At 44.2% G+C, this 13,784-nt stretch overlaps 1 protein-coding gene and 1 long non-coding RNA gene across 4 annotated transcripts; one reads left to right on the plus strand and one right to left on the minus strand.

The window, feature by feature from the left end:
- Positions 1-203: 203 nt before the first annotated feature.
- On the minus strand, positions 204-13,558 carry LZTFL1 (leucine zipper transcription factor like 1). Of its 3 annotated transcripts, none has more exons than XM_016141340.2 (10): positions 13,450-13,558; positions 10,975-11,099; positions 8,464-8,658; positions 7,139-7,199; positions 6,181-6,252; positions 4,911-4,976; positions 4,746-4,823; positions 2,608-2,784; positions 1,710-1,813; positions 204-670 (listed from the first exon to the last, which is right to left on the minus strand). In XM_016141340.2, exons 1-10 carry the CDS (start codon positions 13,450-13,452, stop codon positions 652-654), a joined length of 900 nt encoding a protein of 299 aa, XP_015996826.1. In that variant the 5' UTR covers positions 13,453-13,558; the 3' UTR covers positions 204-651. The 3 variants fall into 3 exon arrangements, with proteins under 3 accessions (XP_015996826.1, XP_036075283.1, XP_015996827.1); XM_036219390.1 differs by lacking the exon at positions 13,450-13,558 and adding an exon at positions 13,027-13,379; XM_016141341.2 differs by lacking the exon at positions 13,450-13,558 and adding an exon at positions 12,726-13,379.
- On the plus strand, positions 3,978-8,058 carry LOC118601663. The gene is made up of 3 exons (XR_004950483.1): positions 3,978-4,313; positions 5,907-6,011; positions 7,705-8,058. It is a non-coding gene; the product is annotated as an uncharacterized LOC118601663 (long non-coding RNA).
- Positions 13,559-13,784: the final 226 nt, after the last annotated feature.

The raw sequence follows: 13,784 nt of genomic DNA on the forward strand, positions 1-13,784 counted from the left end.
CATGATAAGCCGTGCTGCAAAAAATGTCTGAATTTCCGCCGATAAACACAGCATTTAGACAGACCGAAGTAGTTAATCAAATTCTCACATTCACTATTAATTTTCCTTGGTACTGGTAAAAATGCTGCCTGTAAAAGGTAGTATTCACATTTTCAATAGATATGTGTATTTTTCTGATGATCAAATAGAGAAAAGGAGTTAGATTTCATTTTAAAAATAAGGTTTATTTGTAATAACTATCTTTAATAACTCCATTTCATATTTACCCTGGGGGGTGCACAAGTATAGATATTACTGGCTTTAACATTTATTAAAAAGGTATACTCTTTATACTAATGCAAAAGGATAAGACTCTTCTTCCTACCCCAAAGTCTCTTCTTTACTGAAAAGGATTCTCGGTGCATATGAACCAAGACTCTGGAGCGCTGGGCGGAGGGGAGTCTGGGGTGACTGACTGGAATCTGTCGGTCTCTCTCGTCTCAGTTAAGCAACTGCAAATTGGAACTCTAGTTCTAAATATTAGAAGCAAAGTCTAAATATTAGAAAAATAAAGAGAGGGAATATAACAAACTGCTTCAAAATACATGCCTGAGGTGAGAAACAGCTCATGCTTTCATGTGGTGGCAGCTTCCATGAAATTTTCTTCCGTTTTTAATCTTCAGGTTCATATCTGGAAAGAGATATAAATTAAATTAAGAGCATAATGTCAGAATACCTTTTGTTGTTGTTATTGTTACCAAGAAAGTTTACTTGGAACACTTCCGGTGACTGAACCAATGACGCTGCATTTTTCACTTTGAATCACCGCTAACGTGGAAGTCGGGTACACGCAAGGCACTATGACGGTGACCTAGAGGGCACTCCTGAAGCGGGCAGAACGGGCCCGTTAACTGCAAAGATACAGTCAGACTCAAGTCTCTATGTCTGGCATTTAGATACATGGCAGCTCAGTACAGTAGAAATCCAGTAATTATCCAAATTGTCAGGCAGACAATTTGTTAACGAGCCCCCATCTCCAAGGACAAATGTGATCTTAGACTCACTCCCTAACTCTGTTCCCTAGAACCCTGATAAAGGTAAAATGTCGGCTGAGTTTCCAGGCAAAACTGCTAATGACAAAAATGACCCTGATGAACAGATGCCGTCCAGACCAGGAGGTCTGTGAATGGACCGTAAGGGCACGGTGAGAGCCCCGGCTTTAGGCCTCCCTCTGTGGGGAATTGCTGTAACCTCACATGGTCCCGCCTGGGCATCAGGTGGCCAGACAAGTCCTAGGTGGAGCGTGGACCTCTCGGCCATGCCGGCTATGGCACCCACCCGCGTGGACCTCATTCCCTCGCACCTAACTTGCCACCTGAGGGCATAGTATACCCAGGTCTTGGACGCAGCAAGGCCGGCACCGAGGAGAAATGCCCAGCGCTGGCCTGCGCTTGCCGTGTGTCCTGTCCGACGCCCCGCTGCGCAAATCCACCACCGAGAGCAGCCGACCGCAGCTGCGCGCGAGCCTCCGGTCCAGCCGCACCTGAGCAGCAGCCCAGTGGGTGCTACGGATGAGGCTAGGCTGGTGACCCTTCGCCCAACCCCCGTGCAGGCTCTGACCAAACAGTGGAGCAACTCCCTCCAGCCTGCTCTAGGGACACAGCTCGGCTTTAACGAAGAACAGCCCCAGCAGGGGCACGAGCCCGAAGCACAGGGCCTGCAGGGCTTACTTCGCCAGTCTTCTCCTCAGGTCTTTGAGTTGGTCGTTCTTCTTGGTAAGAATCTCTTTCATGTTGCGATAAGCTGCTGTCTGCTGGAATTTCTTTTCTAATTCCTGTGCAATGAAAAACGTCAGCCCATTACTAAAGAATAGTTAAGGAAAGAATTAACAAATCCAAAGAAAATGTATATTTTTTGCTCTGATTTTACTAGTCTTCTGCTTATATTATTTTCTACTTTCTTTAAAAAATATACTCATATAAAATTAAGACTATCCAAACTTTAAAAAGACATTCTTTCAAATGAGAAGCCAATAGTAACGTTTCCCCAAACATAATGTTAGCAAATGACTCAGAAATACCAAGCCCTAGGAAGGAACTCTATTTGAAAGAGTAAACTGACTTTCAGGTAAAATAAGCATGATCTTTTTCCAAATCCCAAAGCAGTGTCAGTATTAGAGGAGGAGAATTTTTAAATTAGCTAAATTTTTACTCCCAAATTCTGAACAGTCTAATCCTTAAAGAACCCAGTCCTCAACATATTTCTTATGAATTAAGGAAAAGGCATAGAATCCTTTTTAAAAAAAGTCACCCATCCCTCTGTCAGGCTGTAGGAGGGACGGACGGGAAGGGCGACGGGGAGCAGGGCCGTGCAGGGAAGCCACCGTGGAGGAGCACGCCGCCATGCCACAGGGAGGAGTGGAGATCTTTATTATCACAGAGATTTTAGTGCCAAAGATGGGAGAATCTCAGTGCCCAGAAATGACAAATCTTTAGAACACATGCTGGTTAAAACCTTCAGAAAAAATAACGTGAATCTGCAGTCGTCCAATCAATTCCTCCCACAGTTCCCCGTCATTCCTCTGAATTCCGTTCATCATTTAACTGGACATTTAGAGACATATCTGACCTTTTCGGCCATGCTCAGCTGCTCCTGAACCCTGAGCAGGTCATGCTTGGCTGTCGCTAGACTCTCCTCTAGGGACTTCTGATTTTCTGTCTTGTCGTTAAGTGTCTTCTGAAACTCACTCTTTAAAGTGGCAACTGTGTTTTCCAAGTCACTCAAATCTTCAGCCTTTATAAAATTCTATGAAAAATATACACATCATCATAACTTTATATTGACATCTTAATTAGTGACTGTTTTAGATGGTGATTCACCAGCAAGGGAGATATAGGCGAACGAGGTGTGTTGCGTGTGTATGTCGGCCACCTGGGCCAGCGGCCTGGGTGCGCTCCAGCTCCTTGGGGGGGCGCCAGCACGCCCCCCAAGTGCACCCTCAGCCTTCAGTGCATGGTGTCCAGCACATGGCAGATACTCGGTCACTGATTTCCAAACATGTTTACGTGATTTATGAACTGCTAGGATTCCGAAGAGGAACAAGTGAGGCGAGACCCTAAATGTGACGAGGCTGCATGTCCCAGAGTTAGGAGGCCACACAGGTGTCATGTTGAAAAGTCAAGTTCAAAAAATCCCAGTGAAGAATTTTGAAATATACAGATGGAAGAATAATAAAATTAATGCATTATTATTAATAACATTTTACTTATTATTTATGAGAGCCAAATGAAGCTTATTAATTTTATAGTTTGCTAAATTTACCATATTTTAATTTTTTTATATTAATGGTTATACACATTTGCACACTTTGTCAGCTTAATACAAGCAGATGGATCCTTTCTCTTGTTTTTGACTGGATAAAATTTATAATAGAAATAAAAAGTTGTATTAATAAGACAGGAAAATGGGCTATAATTGCTAAGTATTAAGATGAAGCAGTACTATCAACAAAAGAAAAATTCTTTACTCATTTTTGAAATAGGACCTTTCAAAAGATTTTATTTCTGCAACCAGTGAAGGCATGTATGCATCTTGCTTTTGCCAAAATCTTAAAAGTAAAATTGGAGCAAAGTCCAAAACGGCTTTTAAAACAAATTCATCATCCAAACTATTTGCAATTGTTTTCCTTTGGGGGACTTATAAAGCTGTTCTGGAGATATTTATTTAGCTCTCTGTTTTATACATTTGTGGTCCTTAGTATATAATGATTGAAAATTACATGTATTTTCCTTTGTATTTTTTAGCCACATAAGAAATATCCTCTTATTTAAATGATATCTAGCTACAAATGAAATGATGTAACATCTGTGATCTCGCCTAAAAAACAGAAACGGGGGTGGGGTCGGGGAGAAGAAAGTAGAGGTAAATATGAAACCCGACTGGCCTTGCCTAACGACTGGTGAAGCTGAGTGCTGCGTACCTGGGGTGCATTACACCTGTCTCTCTATTTCTGTATGTATTTGTAATTTCCCATAGAAAAAGTGTAACACAAGCCTAGTGGGGCAGGTTTTGGGTCTGTTTAGTAGACATTTACAATGACAATAAAACCACTAGAAAAGCCAACACTGCAAGGACCATTCACTCAAATGGGATCCTATTACAGCTTCCAGCCTCAACGGACGGCCCCCAGAGGCAGAGCTGTGCGCAGATGACTCCAGGCAGGCGCAGCGACACTCGGCCATCACACTCAGACAAGCCCGGAGACCATCGACCCTGGATCTCGCTGCATTACACAAGTACCACTAGATAGACATGGATCTGAAGGTTCGTAACAGGTAAACTCACTCTATTTTATCAGACTCAAGAAAGGCAAACTAAGTAATAAGTTTTGCATAATAAAACTCACATACAAATATAATTGTAACTAAAAACTCGCGTTTGTTTCTTTTTTTTCCCCATTATAATTGGGATATTAAAGTGAAAGAGAGAAAACTTTAAAAAAATAAATTCAAGCCTGTGTGCCAACGGGCTCTCGGGACATGGGAGGCACGCGAGCTGGGCATCTGCCCCTCTGCACCGGAGGACGGCGAGGGGAGGGCACTGGTCCTCACCTGGCCTCTCCTGGACAAGGTGTCCCAGTGCAGGACAACAGTGGCAGGGGAGCGGCAGGGGGCGGGGGATGATGAACAGTAACTAAAACTTAACATTAAGTTTATACTTTTATTCTACTCAGCAAATCTGAAAAAGACAGCTAAAACTGATTTCACCTTTTGATTTCCTTGATCAAGCTGTAAATCTTGCAGGGCTCTTTCTAGTTTTGATTTCTCATCCAGTGCGTTTGTAGCCTATAATCAAGTTTAAACAAAACACAATCAGTATTTAGTCTGTAAGTAACTCTCCCACTAATCTTGTTAAAGTATTTCTCAGTTTACCTGTATTTCAATGGTCTTCAGCCTCGACTTCAATTTCTCATTCTCTTCTTGAAGTCTTAAAATTTCCTTTGTGGGTAAATTCAAGTTTTATTATTTCAGCCAACTATTTTTAATACTTGAAATTACTTATTTCACTTAAAAATTTATTTTAAAATCAGATTTAAATTACATTATAGATCAAAAATGTGTGCCCCAGTTATTGGTACTATTCTAATTCTACTCAGCCCCACGGGATCATCTTTGGCTCTAAGACTTCCCGTTCCTTCTCTCACAGCCTCAGACTCTCTTCAGCCCTCCACTTTCAGCCCTTCCCAAAGTCCCCATCCTATGCCACTCTCACCTTGCTGATCCTGCAACTTCGGGTCTGTTCTCGGCCTACACTGCACAACGCTGTCACTTATCCTCAAACACAAGCTTCTGCATTCCACTACCCTGTGCCCAAGCCTCTAAATGTTTCTGACAGAGCGGAGGCCAAATACCTTTGCTTATAAGCAGCTTAATCACTAGTCGCCTGTCGTCCAGCCTTATTTCTTACTACGCTCCAACACATACACCGGCCCGTCAGAGTGCTGCTCTGTTCCAATCAGGCCAGCCTGCCCCCTGCCTCCGACAGCTGCCTATTCTGTTCCTCTGCCCGCCGGGCCCCCTCCTCCTGCCTCTGACAACTTAACCCATCTTTACTCTTCAGCCCGGCGCAGGCCCTGCCTTACCCAACAGTCTGTCCTCAACTGCTCTTATGCACATGGAACTGTCTTCTCTGTGGCACCTGTGGCACTTGTGGCACACACATTAGCATCCTCCTGTTTCCTGAAGATCAGTTCTCCCTTCCCAATGAAACTTTAAGGTTTTTGAGAGTGAAAAGTCAGATATTATATTGCTTTTTACCTAACAACATCTGCATGATGTTAATACTGGAGTTACGAAGAATATTTATTTGTATATTGGTAATTCATTTTCACAAATCTCTCAATAAAATTGCCTTAATCGTTATCACAGCCCATAAACTTCTAAATGTGCGTCAATAAACACTGTCAAAAATTCCATGCTCTTCACTTCACCATGAGAAGACGTGACCTGGAGCTGCTTCAGACCATCTGGAAGGTAAGTGTGCCCTCTTCTGGCCCACTGGGTACCACCACATCAAAAACCTGCAACGGCCTAATTGCCCTCCGCGGACCACAGCCTGAATCGGCCTCCACTCTCAAGCTGTGCAGGCGACCGGAGGGCACAACAGAGGGTTTGCCATTTCTCAAAATGATGGCGGCATTACCTTATTCAGGAGTTCTGTCGTCCCACCTTCGTTAAGCGGAGCAAGTTTCGGCTTTATGATATCTATGATGGGCTGAAACGAAATACAGAAACCAAATTGCAGCCATTGCAGAATAAATAGCGTGTGATCCCTGAACGCTGGCACTTTCTAGGGAGACACCGTGTAAACATACGCCCCAGGATGTCAGCTCCTAGAGGGTGGGGGTCCTCACTGGTCCCGTTCTCTGTTACGCCCCGATGCCCAGGACGACGCCTGGCCCATGCTGCCCAATACGAATTGGAGATAAACATGAAACCCATCCGCTCCATATCTTGTCTAAAACAATACAGATGGGAGGGAAAGGGGGCTAGGTGCTCAGAGCCAGAGCGGACATGAATCCTAGCCTCTAGGGACCGGGCTTTAGCCTGTGGGCGCTGAAACACAGGCTCTGCACAGACCCAGACTCTGGGGAAACCTATAACTCTGATGAGGATTAAGGGAACCACACTGCAGATGAAGAACACCTTGGCACAAATGTTCCCACAGTTTAGCAATGTGTATTCAAAACAAAAGAATCCATGCCCTCTGACCCGGAAATGTCAGAAAGGTATTCTAAAGGAATAAGTGGAGGATTGTTCTGTATGTGCAATTCCCGGGTTCATCTCGGCAGCACTCACCACCCAACACCAGGGAGGCTTATGGTGCGTCTATACGACGCAGTGCTGAGTGGTCATCGCAGATCCCGAGAATGGTTAACGAGAGAGGTAGGTAACCATTATTAGCACAGTCTCCACTTGACAGATGAGGAAAACAGGTGAGTGAGAGAGAAAGAGAGAGAGAGAACAAGAACAGCTTTTGAATTCTGCTCTTGAATGCTTTTCCTTGAGAGTTCTCACCTTAGCTCTGAATGCTCTGAGCAACCTGAGGATTTTAAATACTGGTTATTAAGATATGGACTTAAAATGACTTAAAAAGTTACCTTTTTATTCGAAGATGTAAATTCTGCTTTTTCAAATTCTGCAACTTGTTCTAATAATTCTCTTGAAGATAAAAGCAAATATGAAAAAAAAACATTTATTTAAAATAGAATTGTATCACACACATAAGAATAAAACCACTCACACCAATCTAGTACATGCTGGAGAGAACAGAGATGAACAAGACTCAACACTAATGGCTGAGAATCCAAACCGTGTGGATTCCACTTGAATCTCCCACAACGCCCAGTTATTTTGCACCTACTGAGTGTGCAATATGATATCTAGAACTAAACTACAATGCTAATACAGATCTGTCTGAAATTTGTAGTCAACTCTGTATTTTTGAGGTGCCATGGTGAGACACCTTTGTTATATAATACACACTGTTAGCTAGTAGATGAAGACAAACTGATTTTAAAAGAGCAGCCTCCTCCAAACGGAATTACGGTACTTTGCGATATCGCCTGAAAAAGAGAGTATCACATATACTGAGGAAGAGTATGACATAGTCTCCAGAAAGATGGCCTGCCGTGACCCACACAGTTATTTTCTTCCGTTTGCAAAGGTAAACGAGAGCTGACCACACGGAAGCGCACAGAGTGAAGGGCGGTGACGACTCTTCTAAGCCTCGGGACGGGGCGTTTGCCTGCCAGCGCCCTCCCGACAGCTGGTGAAGCGGAAGGGTTTCCCTCTGCTACCGGGGACCTGCCCAGTGTGGACACTGCCCCCCGGGCTGCACGCTGCCACTGTGTTTGGAGAACAGCTCGCAGGGTTCAGCGGCCAGTCTTTCCTGATTTCTGGCATGACTTTCTCTTAGATGAGTTTCAATTTCACCGATTTTACTGTGCTTTTTAAACTTACTGAATTCTTTGATGGTACTCAGAGTGTAAAACTATCTTTTTACATTTTCTATTTTAAAGATAAGTGTGTAATTTAAAATGTAATTATTTAGGAAAAAACTTCCAATACTACTAGTCTGAAATGATGATATCTGAATATTTGTTCAAATGTTTCATCTCTATTTTCTAGTTGACCTATCTCTATAAAGATTTATTATAATGCCAATCAGGCTAACAACGATATCATGTTAATTATTAATAACCTGAAAAGCGATTTCATAAATCTCGAAAGCCTTTATAACACCTAGAAAGAGTAGAAACAGAGAGCTTTGGAGGGGATGCTGAGTGGCGCTTAAGAGAGCTGTGGCCCTACCCAAATTTTCTCAGGCACTCGCCCCAAGAAAAGCAGCAGTAAAGACATTTACTAACTTTTAAGACTATGCTTGGGCCTCCATTGTCATAACTGCAGGTGCAAATTTTATTACCTGTTTTCAAGTTCAGAGATATCTGTTTGTAGCTTGAGGTACCACTTCTCAGCCTGCGAGAAAAGCTGCCGCAGAAGCAGCACGTTGGTGTAGGCCGTGTTGATGAGCTCGGACTCCACCTCGCTGTGGACCACAGCCTGCAGCCCGCTCAGCACTTCAGAGACTTCGTCTATGGTGAAGGTCTCCTCCACCAGCCTGAAAAACCCCATCCAAAACTTCTGCATAAACAACAAAAACTGTTTGCAAAGCAAAACAAAACAAAACAAAATAAAACGAAGAAACCCACATTCATGTCATCTAGGCCAGGGGTCCCCAACCTTTGTGGCACCGGGCCAGGGACCAGTGCTCCTATGAGAAAGCCTGATTACCCCATGGAGCTGAGTAGTGATACTGGTGCTGAGGAGCAGCTGCAAATACAGATGAAGCTTTGATCCCTCACCAGCCACTCACCTCCTGCTGTGCGGCCTGGTTCCTAGCAGGCCATGCACCAGTACCGGTCCACAGCCTGCCTGAGGGAGAGAACCCCTGATCTAGGGAATGAAGGGTTATTGTGAAAACCTCTCTGGGAACTGTCTTCTTTATTAATAAAGCAGACCGAAAATAATCAAAACTTGATTAAATTTTAAAGTCTCTTGAACAATTAAATTGTGGCACACTATTCAAATGTGGATATCCTTTAATAAGCACATGCTCAGAGACATTCCCCCAAACTATTTCCTTTTTTCTTTAATTTTTCAGATTAAAAATCTTTTGTGCTTTACATTTTCCACTAAAATTAGTCTTATCGGAATTAGTAATTTCAAAAGTCACCTGGAAGGTATCATTTCTCCTTCCTTTCCATTTGTCTGGCATTTCGAAAATTGTATGAACTATTTAGATGTCAGTAAATGCCTGTGAGAAAATCAACGGTAACTACATATTGCTTCTCCTAGCATTCCTGAGACTCAGAAGAAAAGATGACCAACTCCAAAACGAACTTATTTTAGTTAAAGCTTCATGGACCACTGACCACTCCATAAAAATGAACACTATCATCCACAACTGTGGTAAAAATCCGCTCTGCCGCAGAATGTGTTTGGTTTGGGAGGGAACTTTGAAGCCATTTCTTCAATGCCCTCACTTTACAGACGGGAACACAGACTCAGTGTGTGGCGGTGACCTGACCGTGGTCCCACTGGGGGTGACTCAACCACACGATCATTTCCAGCGCTCTTGGCAACATGCCCCAAAGCATCCATCCTTGAGAAAGCTGCTGTGCGCACCTCCTACTTTCAATGAGTTTCACAGTAACTCAATCCCGTCCTTCCCTTGCCTCTGCCCTCAAAGTCCCTTGTCCCAGACACTCAGAAGATGAAGAGCAAGGACCCCAAACTCAGGTTCATCTTCTTACTCAATTCCAAAAGGACCTAGTAAAGGGAGGTGCACCAAAGTTATACTCAAGTTAATATTATTTGGTTTACCATTCTTTAATGTTTCATTTGGCCAGTAGAATTTAACCATTCTTAAAAAACCAAAACTTGACCTATTTCTGATGAAATATATTAACTAAATATATTAACAGCCATTCTATACTTTAACAGAACATATCAAAAATCAGCTTTTAAAAATCTGCTTTTATTGGCAACCCAAGTTCGTTATTACGAAAAGCAGTTAAGGTGCTTGGATGCATAAAGTAAGAAATGCAGCACCTTCTTTGGCTGTCCCATGGCCTCGACAATTAAATTGCTGCTTACATCTGCTGGAGGATAGGAAACCAAATTATTGAATGGAACAGATAATGGTCTACGGCTGCAGGTCTCTGCTACAGAGTGAAGTTCATGGCTTTATGACAGTTGCAGCTGACTTGGAGGCCTTTTTCATTTATGTCTTACCTGACATTTAAGTGTGCCAAAGCCTTATCCCCAAGTCATCTGATGTCTCTTTATTATTCAGTCTTTTTCTTTGGTTTCCCTATTGTCCTCCAGATCAAACATAAATTTTCTATGGTCTTTATCTTCCATTATTGTCCCAACCAAACTAATTATCATCTCTTGCTACAAAGTCAGCTAACAATTTTGGTACCAGTCAGAAAGTTTTGCAGTTTCCTGCTGTTTTCCCTGCGAAGTTCAATATGAAAATCAATGGTAACTACGTATGAACTTTGCAGGTGTTTCCTTGCTAATTGCCATATCTTATGGCTCTAATCTTAATTAATAACTCGGTAGCTAACGTTCTGGAATCTTTAATACAACAAGCCAATCATTCATCCTGCAAGCACTTTCCTGACTGCCCTCCTGAAACTCTGCAACCCCTTCATTATCACATGTGCATCACACATGCATCTTTGGTAACTGACTGCTCCCACCGCAATCCAATCTTTTGAATTTCACATATCTACGAGGCTTAGTGTAGCTGCTCTCAGTGGATTAGTACTCCCGGCCATGGTTTGTGTGGTCTCCGCTACAGCATCCCCACCCCGGCTGCCAGAAAGGATCCGCATTCCCACTGGGTTCCCTGACAGTCCCCTGATACCTGCTGTCCTTGAGGTCTTGGAAGCAGGAGTCTACAGTTTTGAGTCTCAGGCCTCTTTTTGAACGAGCAAAACGCATATAATTAATAACTTCATTTTGATGGTGCTCATTTAGGCCCAGCTCTGCCTGAAAGAGAGAGAAGTAATCGTCAGTCCTGAAGATGTAATAAAGGAACCAACAATGGAAACACACAAGATATCCTACGGTGGAGACTGCTAGATGTCCACTAAATTCTGTTCCTCCTTTCTTCCCGGGACATGGCTACCCAACTAGGGGACACTTCCCAGCCCTCCTGTGGGCAGACGTGGCCATGTGACTACTTCTCAGCACTGGATGTGAGTGGAAGAGATGAGGGCTATTTCCAAAGCCTGGGCCTTGAGACATGGGGCGCATCTTTGCCACACCCTATTTCTCTAAAACCTGGAGGTGGTGGTGGCTCAGCTGAACCACGCAGACTGCAACCATGGCCTAGGGGCTGGTGGAGCAAAATGAAAGGGATCGTATCCCTAAGTGATTTTGTGGAGGAGCGGTGACCTACTCATCTGAGGTGAGCAGTGAGGTTGCTGTCGAGGGAGAGAAAAATAATCTTCTGTATTCTTTAAGCCATTGGTTTTTGGATCTTTATTACAGCCATTTAACCTTACCCCATCTAATACAACTTTAAAAAATATATTTGGTTTTAAAATAGCTATTAATATTGGTCCTGATTTTTAAACCAGATGAGAGCTTGACAACTATGTGCTAGAGATTAATGAAACTCTTTTCCATCTTACAGCTATAATGATAATTAAAAAAGGAAGTTACAAAACTGAACATCTAATGTAGGAGACTAAATGAGTGAGAATTATCTTTATTTTAAGAATAACTTGAACTATCATAGCCGTCTTATAGGAGACAAAGGTCTAACTGCCAAGCCTCTCTCCAGGCTTATCCCTCACTCTCAGCATGCAGCGTAGCCTCCAACATTGTGGCAGCCAACACCAAGGTCGTTTAGCATGACCTCCTTCACCCCCTGAGTCCTTTACCATGGCGTTTCTGTACCCATACACATCCTCACCTTCTCTTGGCAGTCCCATTTTCCTTAGGACATAAGTCTACAAGGGGCAGGACCTTGCCCATCTGACTCCCTGAGATATACCAGTACCTCTCAAAGTGCCCAGCACATGAGAGACATGTGCCTGACAAATAAACTTAGAGTATTCCTTCTTTTGAAGGCCACTCCTTCATGAGGCCTAATTGGTTCTCTTTCAAACTCCTGGAGAATTTTACTTAAATAATTGTTCCCCCTCTCAACATTCTATGGGTTTCTTCTTCCCTTGAGACTATAGAGAAGACTATGTATATAAACCTCATTCACACTTAAAACCAACAACAACAACAAAAAACCCAATCCGCTGAGATTCCCTCTAGCTGCATTTCTCTACTTCCCTTCTATCATCTAGTCCTTAAACCCACCTCCTTTTGTAAAGCTCACCAGCGACTTAATTACTAATCCACCTACATGGCTGTTGCCTTGTTCTCAGCTGACCTGCTCCATTCTTTGGCAGCTAACTACACCTTTCCTTCTTGATCTCATTTGTAGGCTCCTCTTCTTGGGGCTGTCTCTTAAATAATCTGTATTTCCCAGGGCCCTGTCTTGTCTCTATCCTCCCCTTGATGACATAATCTATCTCAAGGTTTCAGTTGAGACCTATACACCTATGACTCTCAAGTCCAACAGGCTGACCCACAGATATGTGTCCCCAACTGTACCATGAACAGCTCCAACAAATCTTTTTCGCTCCATTACAGCGGTGCTCCAACTCTGGTTTCATCCCCTTTGCTGAACACTTCAGTACTGTGTGATGTTCTAGGTACGGTTGCTAGTTAAGTTGGCATGGTATATCCGCTGGAGAGGTTAATGGGATATGTTTGAGCATACAAGATGGGGCCTCTTTTGAACAAGTCAAAACAAATGAAATATCACCTAAATATCCTCAGCTGTAAAATGGGGGGCTTGCACTCTTAAAGTCGTTCTCACATCAGAAAGCTGGATTCAAACACATTCTCCCACCTCTGGCTTGTTAACACATCTTGTTTACACTGCCAAAGGGTGCGTGCGCGCGCGCAAAAACTTGAGAATTTTTGGAACCGAATGAAGATCCCGCCTTGCGCCTTCGACTTGCAGCCGGTCCCCGCCAGCTCTCTTCGCCGTCCGCCTGCGAGGTGTGACTTGGTCCGGGCACCCCGGGAAGGGGCGAGGAATAGACATAAAACGATATGGCGGAGCGAACCTGCTAGGAGAGGGCTTCACCTAGCACTGTCCCGGAAGGGCTTTGGCCGAGGTTAACTGAACACTCCCATCCTCCTCAGGGAGGTTCAGGGGCCGACTCAAACCCGCTGCAGGCCACGCCATCACTCCGCAGCCCCAGCTCCGCGTCTCCAGCCCCGGCCGCTGCCCACTGCTCGGTGCGGCGCCAGCGGACCGGCTACTCACCATGGCGGCGGGCGGGAGTCCGCAGCCCCGAGGAGCGCAGAGGTCAGGCGGAGCCTCGTTAAACCTGGGATCTCCGAGGGTGGGTGGACCACAGAGGATGGGGAGGGAGGGCGGATTGTTTAGAAGCCTCCGGTTGCTAATGGGAACGGAGGCACGTGACTCTGTAGTTAGGCACTTTTATTGGCCCTCAAGATCACGCGACAGGAAGTGCAGGCTGACAGACCAACCACCGCATGCGCATGAGCTCCCAGAACCCGGAAGTCCCGCCTTTTCGCGCCACGCTGACTTTGGGGGCCGGTCGCCGTTGCCAATGGCAACAGGAGGGGAGCGGCCGC

Source organism: Rousettus aegyptiacus, unplaced genomic scaffold, assembly GCF_014176215.1.
Source record: "Rousettus aegyptiacus isolate mRouAeg1 unplaced genomic scaffold, mRouAeg1.p scaffold_m13_p_4, whole genome shotgun sequence".
Taxonomy (NCBI): domain Eukaryota; kingdom Metazoa; phylum Chordata; class Mammalia; order Chiroptera; family Pteropodidae; genus Rousettus; species Rousettus aegyptiacus.

Excerpts from the sequence above, each read along its gene's own strand:
- LZTFL1 (XM_016141340.2), bottom strand. Across the intron at positions 4,977-6,180 it reads CGACAGAACTCCTGAATAAG|GAAATTTTAAGACTTCAAGA; the intron begins GTAATGCCGCCA and ends TTACCCACAAAG. Across the intron at positions 2,785-4,745 it reads TTGATCAAGGAAATCAAAAG|AATTTTATAAAGGCTGAAGA; the intron begins GTGAAATCAGTT and ends TATTTTTCATAG.